This window comes from Zonotrichia albicollis, chromosome 6 (genome assembly GCF_047830755.1).
Source record: "Zonotrichia albicollis isolate bZonAlb1 chromosome 6, bZonAlb1.hap1, whole genome shotgun sequence".
NCBI lineage: Eukaryota > Metazoa > Chordata > Aves > Passeriformes > Passerellidae > Zonotrichia > Zonotrichia albicollis.
Genome location: NC_133824.1, coordinates 534,633 through 553,406, shown reverse-complemented (window position 1 = coordinate 553,406; position 18,774 = coordinate 534,633). Strand labels below are relative to the sequence as shown.

At 40.0% G+C, this 18,774-nt stretch overlaps 1 protein-coding gene across 5 annotated transcripts in view; it reads left to right on the top strand.

Annotated features, from left to right (window-relative positions):
* The first annotated feature begins 544 nt into the window (after positions 1 to 544).
* Positions 545 to 18,774, top strand: part of ESR2 (estrogen receptor 2) — a 38,539-nt gene continuing 20,309 nt past the window's right edge. The window contains exons 1-4 of one of the 5 annotated variants that reach the window (XM_074542226.1): positions 545 to 841; positions 11,115 to 11,587; positions 15,034 to 15,209; positions 18,396 to 18,512. In XM_074542226.1, the coding sequence (XP_074398327.1) occupies positions 11,154 to 11,587; positions 15,034 to 15,209; positions 18,396 to 18,512 (727 nt within the window). In that variant the 5' untranslated portion in view covers positions 545 to 841; positions 11,115 to 11,153. Of the gene's footprint in view, positions 842 to 7,618; positions 7,831 to 9,479; positions 9,894 to 10,430; positions 10,706 to 11,114; positions 11,588 to 15,033; positions 15,210 to 18,395; positions 18,513 to 18,774 lie in introns of those variants that run through there. The other 4 variants (XM_074542225.1, XM_074542223.1, XM_074542228.1 and 1 more) reach the window with 4 other exon arrangements.

Sequence of the window (18,774 nt, the reverse complement as noted above, 5' to 3'; positions counted from 1 at the left end):
CTGTTTTTATTTCAACCCACGAGTTTCCTCACTTTACTCTTCCAGTTCTCTCCCCCATCTCACTGAGGGGAAGTGTGTGAGTGGCTGTGTTGCAGGCTGGGGTTAAAGCATACATAGGCTTTTTTTAAAGCATAAAAAGCTTTGTTTTACAAGCAGTAAAACAAAGCTATTATCCCAAATGGGTTCCAGTAGATTTGCTTTTCTTGAAAATGAATGTAGCTCCATTAAAGAAAAATACCCCCCCCTTGTCTGTGTTTGTGCATCTGGTATTTAAAAAACAATGCCAAAGGAGTTTATTTATTATGCTGCCCAAAATGTCTGAGATGAGTACATTCCTGCTTATGAGCAAATGTTAATTATGTTTCAGGTTTTCCTGTGACAAAGATATAAAAAGTTTGATTTAGCCTTTTAAAAACCTCAGTGTCTGATGCCAGAAAATGCTGGTTAATTAACCTTCAGATTTCTGTGCTACATATGAGAATGCTTGGCTTATAAAATGATTCCATCATGTAAGAGCCTTAACTGCAGTGAACGACAAATTCAGAGGCTTGTTATGTCAGAAAGGAGGAGGAGGAACTTCTGTTTAGGTCTTGCCTTCAGAGGGAAAGGAAACACTGATAGTATCCCTGTAACCTTGCACTGATGAGCAGGCACCACATTGCTTTGGAAAGATTCATATTTGAGATCTGATGACTAAGTGGTGGTGGGCACAGCTGCTTTTAGAATCAGAGATAAAGGAAAGAAGGAAAACAAATCCAGAATTGCTATGAGAAAATCTTGCTGACATGTAATGCTGTCAGAGCATTTATAAAGAACAGAAACCCCATTCAGTGTCATTCAGGTACGTGCTATATTGAATGGAATATTTATTGTTGTAAATGTTGCCAAAGGTCTGCAATTGATAATCTCTGGATTTATGAACAATAGCCTCTGTGAGGGAAATTAGATAGGTAAATTATTGAGAGTGTTAATTTTGGTTCCAGTGTAAATCTGTTCTTAAAGTCTATCAGTTTATGCAGATTAAGTGATCTTCCAATGGGCTTGGGGTTTTTAAATATTTGTGGGTACAGAGAAAATGATGGAAGTTTGCTATTTTTTAGGTCTTTGGTTTAAGAATCTTATTAGAATAGGATTGCTGCACTGAGAGCAGGAGGAGTATTTTGGTACATACATGGTGTTTTAAGGTTTTTGGGAAATTCCACAGATAAGTGTACTAATAAAAGCTAAATGCCTCTTCCAAGCATCATAGCAATTGGTGTAACCTGATCCAAACTAAATTTGGGTTACTGGGGCTCTCTTGACTTGACTTTTGAAATTCCAAGTCTCTCACTGATAAATGCCTCAGGTTTTGTTCTTACAGTTCTGAAGTAGTTTCCCCATTGAAGTCAGTGATATAGATTTACACTCTTTTATTAAAATCTTCAGCTTTAAGAAGGATCTTCCTCATTAGACAATAAGATCCAAGTCTGTTTTTTAAGTTTGCTTTTGGTACTGCTAAAAGGTTTATTTAACAATAACTAAAGATTGGACAGCACATGTGTAAATCTTCATCAAAACCATCAGAGCCTTTGCCTGAATGCTCGTAAAAGACTTTGGCTAGCAATGGCAAGAATGATCTGGTCTTTAATCCTGGATGTTTTATAACCAAGGTTTTATTAGAGAAAATAAATTACAGCCTGGAGGGAGGATGGGATAAACAGCAAATTGTGCAGTTCATACCTTGGAATGGTTGGTAAATGTGCTATTTCTTTCTGGGAAAGGGTTCAGCCTTGTCATACAGAGAATGATGCACAATTACAATTTGTGTGTAGAGGAAGTTTTGATATGATTATGGGTGGCATGAGAAACTGCTTTTGGACATAAAGTCATTTACCATTTGCTTCTGATGTGCTCAGTGTTACCAGCAATGCGTTTCCTCATCCATATCCTTGAAATTCCTTGCTCATCTGTTGTCCCCACAAGAGGGGGAGTTCTAAGACTGATGCTTTTACTGAAACAACAAATACATGCTGTATTTCTGATTTCAAGCTTGAAAACTTTTATTTGATATTTGAGAACTTCATTAAAATTCTTCTTTCTGTTTGTGAGCAAAGTTCAAGCACTTCTCTGTGGCTGTCCTCCGTTTTGCTTTCCTTTCTGAACTTTCCTGTTCCTTTTAAACTAAGATGTATCTTGCATTTTGCAGACACAGTGACTGTAACACAGCATCAGTGGAAGACAGCTCTAGTGTCTTCCCTGTCAGGCTGGTAACTCTGTGTGTGAGTGAACAGCTCAGCTTCCCCAGGCTTTCAAAGGAGAAATAACAATAAAAATTTTGGACCTGAAGGGATGGAGCAAATCTGATCCTTCTTTGCAGTTTATCTCATCAGTACTGTAAATGAGAACCAGTATGGAGCTTCAAGTATTGCTGGAGAAAGTGGAAACACAGAAACTATTTTATATCCTTAAGAATTTTTTGGCTGATTACCTGAAAAACTTTAAATATCACAGGAAGAAAATGCTCATAGTTTTAGAGGTGTTCTTAAAATGTTGCAACTGCAGAATTGTCTTCAAGAAGTCAGTTAATGTGAGTGTCTATAATGATGCTCTGATCAAGAATGGGTTAAAATATATTAATTAAAACAACTATAAATCCAGTTAGTATATGATCTCTTTAAATGCTCTTAGTTTTAGTTCTGGTTCTTGAATATTGGCTTAGAGGTAAAAGTAGCAAAGAGCTTACAGTGATAAGGGATGGTGATCCAGGGGGCTGACCAGATTTTATATCCATTATTTTACTGTGCTCCTATTCAGCTATCTGCAGCATGCTTTTGCTAGCAGCAAGAAATATTCACACAAAAGAGTTTGCTGGTCCATTCCTTGAGAGGCAGGACATAAGCTCAGCAGGCAGAAATTCCAGAAAAATGTCTCAGATTTCATTTTAATAAGACTAGGAGGGCATTACAATTTTGTCTTAATTAATATGTTAGACAAATGTCCATCTGTGAGAGTCATCAACAGAATTCCAACTGACTCAGCTGAGACAGGATTTTACTCCCAATAAAAGGCAGGTTTTCATGTCTGGGTTAATGATGAGACAAATCTAGAACAGCTTGCTTTGTTTAAGGGACTAAAACATATGCACAAACTTTTGTTACCTGTGGATGGTGCTAAACAAATCAGACCTGGGATTTCATGCAGCTTTACAAGAATGTTTTACAGCTTGAAAGGCAGGAATAAGCAATGCCTTGGTTTCTGTGCTCTTTCAGTGATTCAGTGATGGTGGAGAAAAAGGAAAGGCATGATGACTCATTTATGAGGTGCTTTTAAGTATTTTAAGTCATCAAAAATCAGGTATCAAAAAACTGCATTGAAAAAACTTTATTTTAAAGAAGTTAGAATAAAATTGCAGAGGCAAAGATATTTAATCTTGAATTTGCTGTTAATGTGAAAATGCACAACAAAATTAATACAATTGGAATAGTCTTTTACAGGAATTCCAGTAAGAAATCAATTTACTATAGCTAAAACCAGATAAGCATCCAGAGGAATTCTGCATTTTGTACATATTCAGACATAGATTTCATTCCTATACCATGGTAGAAAAGGTTGCTTATTCAAGTTTTATGAGTAAAAAGACAAAAGTTTGACACTTTTTATGTACTCTTTGGCTACCTAAATTAATCCTATAGCATGAATCATTTGCATTGGGAAGATGCTGTCTGGAAAAAAAAAAAAACAATGTAAATAACACCATTTTATTTGGGGGGAGGAGAAAGTAGAATAAGACATATTGCAAATTGGTCTGACAGGAAAAAGGTCCACTGCTTTTTCTTCACTCTTTAGGTCACTGAGATCTGAAATGATTATTCCCTGACAACATTTCTGCAAGGAAGGTTTTCTTTTGCCAAAGATTGCTCTGGTTATCACCATTGCTCCTGAGCCTCACAAAGCAGGAGGTTATTTGAGGAGCCTGAGGCATGGCATGCTCAAGGGAAAGCTTAGCCAGGAGCAATGAATCCTGCTTTTCTGACATCAATGCCAACCAGAACCTCCCACCCTGGGTTTGGAGCTCTGGCAGGTCACATCTGCCAGGATGGTGGACCATGGACTGCAGAAATGGATGAATTCCTATAATTTGGGGGTGTGTCTCACCCAACATCAGACTTGTTGCCTATAGATTGCCAGGGGTCAGGTTTTAAGGGGCATAAGGACTTTTCTGTGCATTGGCAAAAGGACTTTTAATCTTTTCACTGGTCTTTATGCCCAGTGAAGAACAGCTGCTCCCAGGGAAAGTCTCATCTTTGCTTTCATTAACAATGAGATAGTGTCTCCCCTGAGAGTGTAGGAATTTTCAATTCCTGCTCTAACCCTATTGCCTGATTTACTTGTTTTTCTTCACATATTGACTTTTTAGCCACCATCTCTTTCCTCTCAAATTTCTGCCTGGCATGAGTGCATTGCTGCAGGCTCTGCTCTCTTCATGCTGCTGTATATCCTCACAGACCTCAGTGGGGAAAATGCTGTGGGAAAAGGGAATAAACGAGGTGGAATTTTCAGTCCCTAATTTATTTTCCATACAAGAACTGTTGATTTGTTGTAAGAGTAAATAGAAGGAACTTGACTTGAGTCAAAAAATCTCAGCCCCTGTGCCAGCTCATGTCTATACCCTGATAATAACAGAGACAATTATTCAGAAACCCTCCAAGCTGTGTTGAAGTTCGACTGGGCAAAATGAGGAATTTTATCCATGTGCTTTTTCTCTTGTTGAGGGCAGAGGGTTGAGCATGGCACTCTGCTCCTCAGCAGACTGGAGTGATGGAACATCTTTGGTGATGTGGGCAGTGGGATTCAGGTGTTGGTCACTGAGTTTGCTGATGGCACCAAGCTCTGGTGCAGTCTCTGCCCTGCCCTTGTGGAAACCCACCTGGAGTGCTGCATCCACCTCTGGGACCCTCAACACAAGGAAGACAAAGAAAATAAGATTCAGTGAGTCCAGAGGAGGCCATGAAATTCACCAGAGGGCTGGAGCACATCTCATACGAGCACAGGCTGAGAGAGCTGGGGTTGTTCAGACTGAAGAAAGTTCTGGTACTTCCAGAGCCTAAAGGGGCTCCAGGAGAGCTGAAAAGGGACTTTTTACCAGGATGTGTAGTGATAGAACAAGACAGAATGGCTTCAAACTCAGAGAGGAGGTTTAGGTTGGATATTAGGAAGAAATTTACTGTGAGGGTGGTGAGGCACTGGCACAGGTTTCCCAGAGAGACTGTGGATGTTCCATCTCTAGGAGTGTTCAAAGCCAGGTTGGATTGAGTTCTGAGCAGCCTGGTCTCATGGAATGTGTCCCTGCCCATGGCTGGGGGATTGAAATTAGGTGATCTTCAAGGTCCCTTCCAACCCAAACCATTCATGGATTCAGTTATAATTCTATGAATACACTTTTTGCAAATGACCAGAAAGAAATGGAGTGGAGGAAGGCATGTGCACATTTGTTCTAGGACACTTTCATTAAGAGGGAAGTGTTGATTGAAGGAATTAATTCCTCCTGGATCCAAGGAACAGGTGTATTCCATGCTGTTGGGACAGAACTATGGTGTGGCAATGAAAACAAGAACAATTTTTTTAGAATTAGCTTCCCTAATTGGTATGTGCTGAGAGACCCAAGTGTGCTTCAGAGATGCTGGATGCAGATACACATCCCAGATCCATGAAAATCTAAATCCCCATGCTCCTCTTCCCTGCCCTTTCTTAAAGCATCAGATGCTTTATTTTTAAATAATGACTTTCTTACTGGAAAAGGGTGCTGTTCTTTGTACTGGCTCCTGCCATGACACTGCTGCAGATTGAAGCATTACAACAAAATCCTCAGCTAGATCCTTTTAATTATAATTTGTGTAATAATTTTAGTAGATGTTTCTTTTCTAATGGAACACACTAAAATTTTCATGCTGAAATTCAAGTCTTCTTTTTGACCAAAAAGTCAAAATAACTGAAATAATTACATGGAGTGTAAAGGAGCTGAAGTGTCTCAGCTTGCCTTTGTGTTCTTGAGCAGGACAGTGGCTTTTCACTTCTGGTGTCTGAAACCCTAAGACTATGAAACATACTTAAGAGATGTAAATCATAGAAAGCTTAAATCCCCTCTCAGATCTGGTAACATTTTAATGATCCACAAATTTAAAGGCTGAAAACTAGTAAAGTCAACCTTAATTCTAGTTTGAACTGAGATCTGAATATATTTTTCAGTAATGGGAAGGTGGGAAGGAAAATCTAGAGAGCAATCAATCAAGCATCCTGCTCAAAGTGAGTCTTTTTTTAATCTTTCCAAAGATGGGGATTTCACAGCCTTTCTGGGTACCCTGTTCCTGCCCTTATTTCTCAGTGTGGAGAATTCCGCCCATGTTTTACTGGGATTTCCCTTGAACTGTGACTGTGATCTCCTGACCTCTGCACTTTCTGTAAAAAGAGTCTGGACTCCTTGTCTTTGTAACTCCAATTCAGGGGGTAGAAGACTGAAGTTGTGTATTCCCCTAGTGGAACAAATCCAGTTCCTTTGGTGCCCCCATGTCACATCCATTGAGATTGGAAATGTATTTATGAATGTTTAGAATAATCTAGGAGTTGTCAATGTCCTGAGTAACTTAAAGGCTATCATAGGCTAAAGAATGCTCATTTTACTTGTTTCAAAGTATTTTTTCCTGTGTGATTTTGAGCTGCACTATTTTATTTAGAGTACGTCTGGATGCCACTGCGAACAGGTTATTAATTTTGGAGGATGAGTACAATATCTGAAGTTTGGACAGACAGCTGGATTTTCCATTTTGCTTCCCTATCTCTCTCCTACTTGTTGCATCCAGCCCTTCTCAAGTAATAATAAACTTGTTTACTTGCCTGCCTTCTGTTGGCAATATCTGGCACTGCTGTGTTTAATGAGTAATAAGTTTGTCACAAAACCCGAAGCACAAGTATCACCCGCATCAGGAATGACTTTCCTTTAGTAATCACTTTTCCAGAAGATGATTCAGTTTGTTGCTGCAGGGAGTTGTGTAAAATGGAACTGAAGAGAATATTAATAGAATGCTCTGTGAGATGACTGAGGATCTCTGGCTGTGGGGTGGTGGAATGCATGCTTGCTGAATCACCTCTATTAAACCCAAAGGCACCATGATTGCACTTTAGTCTAAGCCTAGCAGAGAGAAAAAGGTCATCTTGATTCTCTCTTGCAAAAAATCTTTACTCAAAATATATATGAAAAGCTAAGCAGTTTGTAGTGCATATTGATGGAAGGGTGCCTGAGAACATCCATCACTCCCTTGCTTTTTGAAGTGTTGTGCTTTTCTAGGAAAAGCTATTGTGCTGTGTTCCCAAGCAGGCACCCTGCCTTCTCTACCTACTTTTCTCCTTTCCAAAACTAAAAAAACATCCCAAACAACCAAACAAACCTAAAACTGGAAAAAAAAAATAATTAGTTTTTTTCCCACAAGGCTTTTAAAGAGGTACTTGGTATAGGTAATGTGCAGTAAGAGGCTTTTGAGTTTGTTGAAATACGTCAGATGGCTTAATTATTTACCCATGTGTCTGTTTGACTATGACATCTAAACCAGCCCTTGTGCCTCATCTGGCATGTCTTGCATGGTGACTCAAGATACATTCAGTTGTTGGAGAGTTATTCAAAGACAAGAAACCTTTTTTTGTTGTTTTGTTTTGGTTTTTTTGGTGGAGAACATTGATAACATTAATTTTTTCCCTACATCCTCATGGATAGTGGTGTCATCCTCAAGGTGCTGGAGCTAATGAAGCTGCTTTATGTCAGAAGGGAATCCTGCCTGTAGTGCCTTAGATTTGTGAATGGTAAGTGTTACTTGAGGAACTGGCCAGAATGGCTGTGGTTTACTTAATAATTGGCACTTCAGTTGTTGAATATCTCGCTAAGCTAAACTGACTTCAGTGGATTGGAACATTTGCAGACTCCCAGGAGACTGGGATATAAAAATAATAGACACCTGCTTTGTTTCTGTGTCTGGTACAGATCTAGTGCAGAGCTGACAGATTGCATCTAAATAATGTATTTCATCATTGAATCTTGCTTTTAAAGTCTTTTTTCAGAGGAAAAGGGCGTGTTGGGACAGGAGTTCACTTTAGGAAGTAGTTCATTTCTGTTTCATGAGTAGTTTTTAAAATATGATGACATTATCCCAGGATGGAACAAATTTATTAGCTATTGCACTACTTATTGTAGTCCTTGCATTAAATGTGGCTGTGCTTCCTTCTGAGGTGTTTGTGGAGTTTTTCTTGAGTCTCAGATCTTGGAGTCTGTTTCCCTCATTCTTCAGTTCTTCTTTAAGACACACAACTTCACAGTTCAGCAGCCAATTTTTAGGACCTTCTGAGCAATAATGCATAATTTCTGCAGTCTCACTTTATTGTGAGGCTCTGGGCTTCCCATTTGAAATTCTCTGGGTGTAAAGAAATGTGATCAACGTGATCTCATGCAGATCCACAGTGTGCTGTGGCTAGACTATTTCTGCTACCCAAGTTAATAATCTCAGGTCAATACTGTTATTTTTTCACTACATTACAGCCTGCTGAAGACCACAAGTACAGTTTTCTTTAACCTGCTGGACCCCAGAGTCTCCTTCTCTTGTAAATAAGTTATGAGCAGAGTGTTTTTCGGGAAGGCTGTGCTGACTTCTTATGCTTGTGTGAACTCTTCCCCTAAAACAAGCTTCACTCTTGCTTCTGGCAACTTCTGTGTATGTTTCTAAATGCTGTGTGTTGCCCTTTGGAGACATCATCTCCTCCTGCTAAGCTCACACTCATTAGTGGATTTCCTCTGCAGGAAAAACATGACTCAAATCTCAGCTGATTTCTGTTCATAAAACTCCGTAGTAGCAGCTCTGTGTTCTCTCTGCTTTTGCAGCGTGCAGGCATTTATTTGCTAGATGCTGAGGGAAACCACACAGCCAGTTTGCCTGCTGCAAAAGCTGGCACAGCACAGTGTCCCTGGCTGACTGGAACAGAGATGTTGCTGTGATGATGCTCAGGCCCTTCCCTGCAGAGGCTTTGGGGTTCCCCTGTGTTGTGTGTCCTTCCAAAGGAGGCAGAGGCACAAAGAAAGCACAGACAGATTTCGTTGGACATGCCAGATCTGTGGCAGAGTGCCCATGCTCATCCTGAATACCTGCAGCCTCTGAGACTGCAAGGGGAATTCAGCTTGGCTTACACTGGATCTTTAAATGTGCGTTGAATCCAGTGTGCTCATTGGGCTCACCCCTAGTAACCCCTGAAAATACTCCTAAATTGTTTTGTTCCATCATTTCCTTCTAAAAAATTACCCACCCCATAACCTGGGAGTGAAAGCCCTTTTGGGTTTATCAGTTTTTGTGCAGTGAATTTGCACAATGCCTGGTTTTTCCTGGAGGAGGCTGTGAAGCATCTGCTGGGGGCAGATGAAGAGTGTGGGTTTGTGAGGGGTGAGGTCACAATCCCCTGCTTGGGCTGCTCTGGAGGGCCAGTCCAAGAACTGCTGGACACAAACAGCTGCTGAGATATCTCATTTTCCTGTTTCCCACAAAGGAAAAAACAGCAGCTGGGTCTAAAGCGCCGGAGCTGATTTAAATGAGTTTCTGGTTATTTCTACACATATCTTCAGTTTCATTGCCAGAGTGCAGAGTGAGGAGGAAGGAAAGACTCTCAATTATCCATTTTAGCAAAAAAGATTATTTCTTACATTTTCTGTTAAAGTTTCTACTCTGTCATCACCTTAGAGGAGAAAGATGTATCAATGGCCCAAGGTGGCACACTAGAAATGCCTTTGGGCTGAGAGCCTTGGGGACAGGGAGGTTGCTGGTACTTCCACAAACCCGTGCTTGAATCTTCCTCATCTTCTTCATGGTCATGTGAGGCAAAAAAAGGTAAGAATATTCAGCATCTATACCTTGGCCACTTGTGGAATAGCAAAGCTGTGGGTGAATGTTTAGTTATCCTGTGGTTTCTCATGTTAGGATCTTATATGTAAAAGTACATTGCAATATCAGTTCTGGGGCTGAAACTTGCTCTTTTGGATACAGAATTGTTTTGAATTGCAAACTAGGTCTGTCTTCAGAGCTGGAATGAATTGCAGATTAAACTCTTAGTGAAGAATAAAGGAAAAAATGTTTTTAATGCTACAGTAAAATAATGCTTCTAGGACAGGGGTCTGTGTCAGGAGGATAATTTTGGTGGGCTTTTTTTTATCTTTTCAAATTTCTTTTCTCTCTTAAATAATTTGTGTATGCCTGAATCCGGCAAAGAGTATTTACAGTGGGCAATTTAAGGTCTTGTTTTGATAGCTGAGTGAGATGGGAGAAAGAACAGGGGGTAGTTGGGATGGGGATGGAGAGTTGCAGGGAATTATGAAACTTCTGAACCTCATGAAATCACTTGAGTTCTATTGTCAGCTTTGGAAATATCTGCATTTTATGACTTCTGCTTTTCTAATGGCCCTGTGCAGAGCTGCTGTGCCCAGGGACCCCTCAGTGATGAAGTTGCACCTTGCTGAGATCCACTCCCTGTGTCCTCCTCTGTGCAGGGGGATGTGCAGTGGAGTTGTGGGTTTGGAGGGCGCAGGGGATGTGTGTGTGTTTGTCTGCTTTCACAATGCCTGCTGTGACATGTTTGTGATGGAAAAGGGAAGCACCCTGGAGCTCAAGGCTGGAGGCTGTGGTGCAGTTAGCAGCAGGAGATGGTGAGTTGTTATGAAGAGTATTGATATCTCTTCCACAGTTGTGGACCTTGGGGTAATTTTATCTCTGATAGAGAGCAGATTTACCCTGGTTGTAACTCCTGGTAATTTGTCATCTTTATCTTTGTTTCAGGCGGGCCTCAAATAGTTTTGTTCTTAAAATTTTAATTTTTAAGGGAGTCTGAACTCAATGTGTGTTTTAGCCTTTATTTTTAAGGATATTCTAGAAAGCTTTTTTAAAGGCAGTAAATTTGTACATTGACCATTTAAGTGCATTTGCTATGCAATCTGTTTTAACGAGATGATTTTATGTTTTCTGGTTTACAGGTTCCTCTTTTCTTTTATTGAAAAGACCTAATGCAGAGCTTTTATATTTTTAATTCTTTTTTTTTTTAATTCTTTATTGTCCTAGGATGAATATTTAAACAGCCCTCTTCAATCTTGCTTCAAAATGTCCCTGTGCACATCTTCTCACAAGGACTTTTCTCAGTTGCTGCCACTTCAGGATATTGGATGCAATAAAACAGAAATTAAAAATTCACCTGCTGGTGTCATCTCTCCAGTCCCTTACAGCTGCAATCAGTCCACGCTGACAGCAGAGCACAGCCCAGTCTACATTCCCTCATCTTTCGTGGAAAACGGGCACGAATACTCCACCATGGCGTTCTGCAGCCCCGCCATGGTCAATTACGACATCGCCAGCAATTTTGGGGACCCGGAGGGAGTGGCAGCCAGGCAGACCTCGAGCCCCAGCGCTCTGTGGTCTGCTCCTGGCCGCCTGTCCCCTCTGGCTCTGCACTGCCAGCCCTCCCTGCTCTATGCAGAGCAGCCCGAGAGCCTGTGGTGCGAGGCGCGCCTCATGGAGCCTGTGCTGCCCGCTGCCAGGTCAGTGATGCTTGGTTTAACACTTGCCTAAATATTGTCTACAGCTTCCTTAGCTCAAGGCTTTGCTTTTTGTGTTTGAATTAAAGTGCTGCTCCCTCTGAGAAACAGAATTACGCAAAAAAACCTCCATGAGACACCAAATCACCCAGGGAGTGTTGTGTGTGTGGTTTATTTGGTTGTGTGTGTGGTTTATTTGGTTGTGTGTGTTGTTTGTTTATTTGTTTGTTTTTATTGTATCTTCTGAAATAAGATTTTTTTCCCCAATACCTCCTTAGACTACTATACACCAACACAGAGCACTACAAATACCTTCACAGTGAGAACAGTTTACATTGCATAAGCAAAAGCTCAAGACAGCTAGGTACTATTTTGTGCAACAAAATTTTGCTCTGGCAGATTAAGTCCTTTGAGTGAAAGAGGTAAATGTTCATTCCTTTTGCCTTTTCGTACAATATTGTTTGAATTAATTTTTACCCAGATTATTTTTTTTTACTGCTTCTAATAGATGTGAAGGCTTGTTGTTAACTTGAAATTAGAGGGAAATGTTTTTCTTTGCTTTTTGGTTTTAGTATGAGCAGTCACACAGCAGTATGCATAATGTTAAAATGGGGCTGCTGCTGAAAAAACCTGACTTTTTTTTCTTGCTGCTGTTCCCAACTGACTTTGTAAAGTTGCTGTGAAGAGCAGAGTCAGAGGCTAAACTTTCAGCTGACAAATTCTGTTTGCGAAACCATGTTCTTGTTCTGCAGATTTACTCATATTGTAAACCCTCACCAGGGTCTGGATCATCATCTGATGAAGCTGCTCCATTCTTGGGCACACACTTGTTGGATGGATAAAAGCTCAGGGGCTGCAGGTGCTGTTCCTGCTTCAGCAGCTGGATGTTTATTCATAGCCTCCTTATTTAACTTCAGCAGTCATTTGGAGCATGAAAAATAGTGTGTCCTGGGAACAGTTTTAGTCAGTAGTTAATAAAGGATTTGTGCTATTTTTGAGACTTCCCACACTCCTTCTGCAATGGGTGGGCTTTATGGAGTGCAAATATGCTCTCAGTGTAGGTGTGTGCATTGGGAAAGACTCTTTGGGCAGCACTTACATGCACAATTCCCCAAGCAGCTTTGATGTCAGCAGGTGTCACATCCAAACTCTTTCCACTTTGGTTAAGGTTCCAAAACTTTGACAACCCTGGGAAGCTTAGGGTTTGAAGCCTTCCAGATGTTGGGACAGCAGTTGGAATAACCCAGGAGCAAGAGCATCCTGTCTGATGCTCTGCAGGGCCCTGTCTACAACAGACAGAAGGAAAGCTGAACCTGTCCCATTGGACAGGTTATTAAATACTTAAATATTAAAATATTTAATTACTTATTTAAATAAATAAGTCATCAGCTATTTGTATAGATATATAAGGACTATTCCTCATACAGCTGATGATGACTTAACTTAAAGAGAATCAAGAAATTCTGGGGTATAACCTCTTCTTCACAGAATGGTTTGAATTGAAAGGTGTCTTAAAGACCATTTAGTTCCAACCCCTCTGCCATGGACAGGGACACCGTCCTCTAGAGCAGGCTGCTCAGAGTAGAAGGATGACCAGGAGAAAATCAGTGATTTATCACTTTAAGTGAAGTCATAATTCCTTTTTAGAAAGGTAGTATTTCTATATAGAACCCAGCATCAATACCTATTTTAATAATGTGAAACACCAAATCCCTTTTTCTTCCAAATACAGGGGAATAGGAAAGAATAGAAATGTTCTTCTCTCCTTTCATTAGCAGCAATTTAGGAATGTGTGATACAGCCCCTTTACTCTTGGGGAGAGTTCACCCTCACTGGTGTTCCCAGCATGGCAGAGAGGGAAATAACTCAGTGATTCACCAACCCATTAATGAGGTGTGTGTGTAATCAAAGACCCAGCTTGTTAAATACTTAAACACTCCTCTGCCTTGCTGTAGCTGAATGAATTAACATTTAAAAAAAAATCTCTCAGTAACTTAATTGCACAACAAATATCTTAATTTTTCTGTTTTGAAATTTGCTCCAAGAAGCACCTTTTCCTCCTTTCCAAATTTTTAAGCAGGAAATTGGAGCACATTTTCCTCAAAATCTTATGAACTTGATGATTTTCAGTTGGCATGTGGGGGTGTTTGTCCTTACCTCCTGTCATGAAACCAGCATAAAATCTACTTTTAATATATTAGTTAAAGCCTCTTTGACAGCACTTTCAGCATGTTTCTACTATTCTGTTTAAACTTGCCCTTGTTCTGTAGAAGTCATAAAACCATGTTACCTGCTGTCTTATCCCAAATGATTTTTCTTCTCCTCCTTAATCCTTCTGGAAGGTTGGATGAGGAAAATTCTAGAGTTCTGAAGTTCTGCCTCTATGCTTGAATTTATACCTATAAGTTGACTAGACACCATTCCTTTACTCAAACTCTGAGCTGCTCAGAGTTTGCACATAACACTCTTTTCTCTCTGTCTAGAAATTGTATTGACCCTGAAAGCACAATGTGCAAAACTCACCAAGAAAATGAGGTCCAGATATAAAGGATACAATGGATGTACTTCCTATACCTAAACCAAACATTACTGATAATCTAAGCTCCTTTCCTCTTTTGTTTGTTTACAGGATCTTGGTGTCAGGAATTGGCTGTTTTTTAATGGTTTTTCCTGTTTTAATTTTAATCCCTTTATGAAAAATAGTTCCTGTATGTTGAAGTTGTTTGCAACACTTCAGGGATGTCTATATCTTACTAATTTATATAGAGCAACAATTTTTTTAACGTATGGAAGTATTTTATTCATTGTGTTTCTTCATTCTTCTTGTATTCACACTTTTTGTTTAGCATCAGGGTGATCAACGTGGGCTGAACAGAAAACATCATGAGCTGATCTTGTAGGCTGAGATTCACACCTCAGTTATTTGTCTCCAGAATGTCACTGAATGAGTTAAGCCTCATGTAAAGGATGAAGCATTGGGAATGGATGTGTGTTGTAATTTTGCCTTACTAACAGGACAAAGCAACAGCAGCTCTGTCCATTGTAGCATTTATAATACCAGTCTGAGCTGTCTGAGTTCTCCTTTTCCATGTAAAGCTCTCAAGAGGCAAAATCCACTTGGTCCACAAATTCCTGGACTTTCTATTTCCAATAATTTTTCAAGACCCATCAGCATTCTGTATGATTTTTTCCCAGGGTTCATTGATTGACTCAGCAGCAGTCCAGGTTTATGCCGAAATCCTTCTAGTGTGTCATCACTGGGATCAGACTACATGCTTTAAATGCTTTATCTTGTCAGAAAAGGCTTGGCAGTGTTTCACACTATCCTGTCTTCAGGAATGTGAAGACTCTATAGGGAGAGAATAGAAGTCAATGAAAAATTATGAAACGCTTTGCAGTGCAGTTTAAATTTTTCCTCTTTTATAACAGATGTTTTTCTCTTCTATCAGAGAAACATTAAAAAGAAAAACTAATGGCAATGACTGTGCAAGCCCAATTGCAAATAATCCTGGCTCAAAAAAGGATGCCCACTTCTGTGCAGTCTGCAGTGACTATGCTTCAGGATACCACTATGGGGTCTGGTCCTGTGAAGGCTGCAAAGCATTTTTTAAAAGAAGCATTCAAGGTAGGACAAACAGGTTTTGATCATTTGCTTAAATAAATTGTTTCATGTGACCAGGGGCTGCAACAGTTGACCTAGTAATGAGCTGCTCTGAAATCCTGGTGTCTGGTGCTCCATGCTGAAAATAGAGCAGCACATGATTTGGCTGCTTTATCTCTTGGCTCTGCTGTTATCAAGATCTGGAAATGTTACAGGGTGAGGAATTGATTTCTGTAGAGAAGAGGTGGAGTGCACAGCACAGTGAGGCCCTGCAGCACTGGGATGGCACTGCAGACCTGTGGATCTGGTGGGAGTTGTGGCCCAGCTGATTTGTAGTAATTGAGAATTAGTTATCATAGGCACAGTAGGAGTAGGCAATTATCTGGAGACTTTGCTTGCTGGGAGCTCTTCTTGACAAGAGTCTATTGCCTGGAGCTGTTGAGTCACAGTGTACAATATCCACACACTGTGGAGGATGGAAAAATATGTGTAGCAAATATCAGGTGCTAACCTGATAATCATTAATGCTCAGCCCTCCACCCTCAGAGCCTGCACTGCAGTATCTCCTACCCTGACAGGCCTCTCTATCTAAGACTTCCACTTCCATGTTTAAATTCTTAAATATTTGGTATTTAGTTCAAGTTTGCTGCATGGCTGCAGTGTGAATTAAGTGTGAGGCGCCACATTTGCTGTCACAGCTAGTGGAAGTCACACAGGCACTGTACTGCAGATTTGGACACTTATTTTCTTTAACCTTGGCCTAGTTATCCTGATCTTTGGCCTCATCTCAGGTCATTTGGTGGAAAATCATTTCTATTGACATTGGCTGCTACATGTGGATGCCAATGCAGAGAATCCTGCTGCTGTTTGATCTTTACTGTTCCTCTCCCACTTCTGCCTGCAGAGCCTTTAGGAATCTTCAGGTATTTTCTTTTCGCTCAGTATGGCAGAGATGGTGCCCTAGGAGAATCAAATTTAATTCAGAACTTTGTTTTGCCTTTTCAATTCATTGTGCAGGTTCTGCACAGGTGGATAGCAATTTCTACAAGCTGGTGCAAGTTCTGTGAATTTCTAAAATAATTGAAGAGACCTTTGTGTCCAATTGTCACAAATGGAGATTGAATTTGATCTCAAGTTGTTTTCTGTCAAGTCAATGCTTTCCCTGATCTGTGTTGCTCACATGTACTTGGGCCAGCAGCAAGTTACCCACTGTGGTCTTTTGTACACCTCAGTGTACTCTGTCAGGTAGTGGTGTTTGTAATTCAAATGAAAGAATAAAAAAAGGCACATAAAATAAAGCCAGTTCTTGGCATAAAACACTTATCGAGCACTCAGTTGCAATGCCTGTTATGCAGGATATTGTGTATTAAAATAAAAGACTTCTGGGCCTGCCATAGAACAAAACATTGGCCTTATTAATGAAATTAAAATTAGAAATATGACTGAGCAACTGTGTGTGGTCTCCTTGGCTTGTCTGAGTTTGTAGTGTAGTCTGTCCCACATCACTGAACATCTGCCTGCAAGTTAAATGATCCCAAGGCCACAAGAGCTTTAAAACACTTTATGGTCCTGTGTGCAACACAGTGTTTCTTCCTCCTCTCCCTCCATGTTGTGTGAAGAGTGATAAACAGTAATTTGTTTTTCAGTTGTATCTGCCAGTAAGAAATGGGACAAACTGTAACATGAGCTCTTCTTTTTAAAATTGTCCATTCAAAAATTCAAGGTTAAAATAATTCTAATTTTGCATGGCAATAGTCACAATGGTTCAGTTAAATAATTACTCTTGGGGACGTGAACTCTTGGATTTTCACCAAGAGAAAAAAAAAATCACTCTAGTAGCTGTATTTTTGTCTGATCTTATTCTTGGCTGGGAAAAAAAAAAAAAACAAATCAAAACCAATTGAAAAAGCAGCCTGAGAGAAAAGATATTAAGAAAAGTAAATGAGTGAATATTTTTTGCATCCTTTGGTAGTTGTTGCAAGAGATAGTTCCACTATTTGACAGGAGATTATTCAACTGTATTTACACCAGGAGGGTACCCAAGTCCAGTTTACAGTAATAAACCTTTGGACCAGATTATTGATTGATGAACGACAGTAACCTAAAGGGGTTTGGGTGGGAACGCGGTGATATGGGAAAGAATAAGAAGACAACAAAAGAGGCTGCAGTGAGAACTGATCAAAGTAAGATAAACACTTGTCCAGAATATCTAAAACATACACCCTCTCCTTGTGCTTTTCTTTGTAGTAGCAGCATGCATTATTTCATACCACTCTCCTTTTATCTTGGCCTTTTTTTTTTTTTTGGTTAACTTTGGTCCAGGGTCAATCCTCCAAAGGCTTCTTCATTCCTGGAACTCCCCACGTCAGAGTTCAGTAAATAGAGCTGTAGTTTACTTAAATCTTTGCAGGACTGCTCTTTTCAAGTCTGCTGAGGAAAAAAAAAAAAAAGAAAATCTGGTATCTGTGGTGGTGCTCACAGGGATCCCAGGATGAGGGAAGAGATGAGAATCTTGACTCCACGTTTCAGAAGGTTGATTTAATATTTTATGATATATAATTTTCTTTTAATATAATATATATTAGAACTATATTAAAAGAATAGTAGAAAAAATTTCATCAAAATGCTAGCAAGGAATAGAAAAGGAATGAAATGATAATAAAATCCTGTGACTGCTCACAGCCTCAACACAGGTGGCTGTCATTGGTCAGGAAGTAAAAACAATTTCACATGCTGGGTAACAATTCTCCAAATCACATTCCAAAGCAGCAAAACATGGTGAAGCTAGAGCTTCTCAGCTTCTCAGGAGAAAAGATCCTAGCCAAAGGATTTTTCATAAAATATATCTGTGACAGGTATCTGCCAGCTATAGACTCCCAATATACAGTACAAAATTGGAGATTGGGAGGAAATTTCCACAAGAGTGTATGTTCCATTTTCAAAAAATGAAAAATAAGTTGGTTTTAGAAGGTGCTTGGTTATCTGACAGTCACCACTATAAAGCTGAGTAATGATGTCTGGGTAATCTTGAGGCCACAGGCTGATGTTTAAAATATAGGACAAATATTCATTTTTGCATCAGTTAAATTAATGGAGCTTAGATACATGCACACAAAAAAACTGAGTTGTTTAAAGTTGAGAACACTCCTGGTTTGGGAGATGACCAAGATGGTTGGAGATGTTAAATTTTCCCTTCTTGCCTTGCTGCAGGACACAACGATTACATCTGCCCAGCCACCAACCAGTGCACGATAGACAAAAACCGGCGCAAGAGCTGCCAGGCGTGCCGGCTGCGCAAGTGCTACGAAGTGGGGATGATGAAATGTGGTGAGTTGGACATGCCTCTGCTCTCAGCTGGGGTTTTGCTGGTTTTGGCTTTTTCTTCCCCTCAGCCTATTCTCTATCTTGTTTTCCCTTGGAATCCCAGGAAGGTACAATAACTAAAGAAAGGTTTTGTAGGAAGGAATTAACTGATTCTTAAAGCTGAAGATGATTTGTCATTTTCAAACCTGTTGGAAGGTGTAGGTTAAGAGTGAAAACCATATAACATCTGCAGAGCTTTGGGGAGGCAAGCTGCTTCCATGCCATG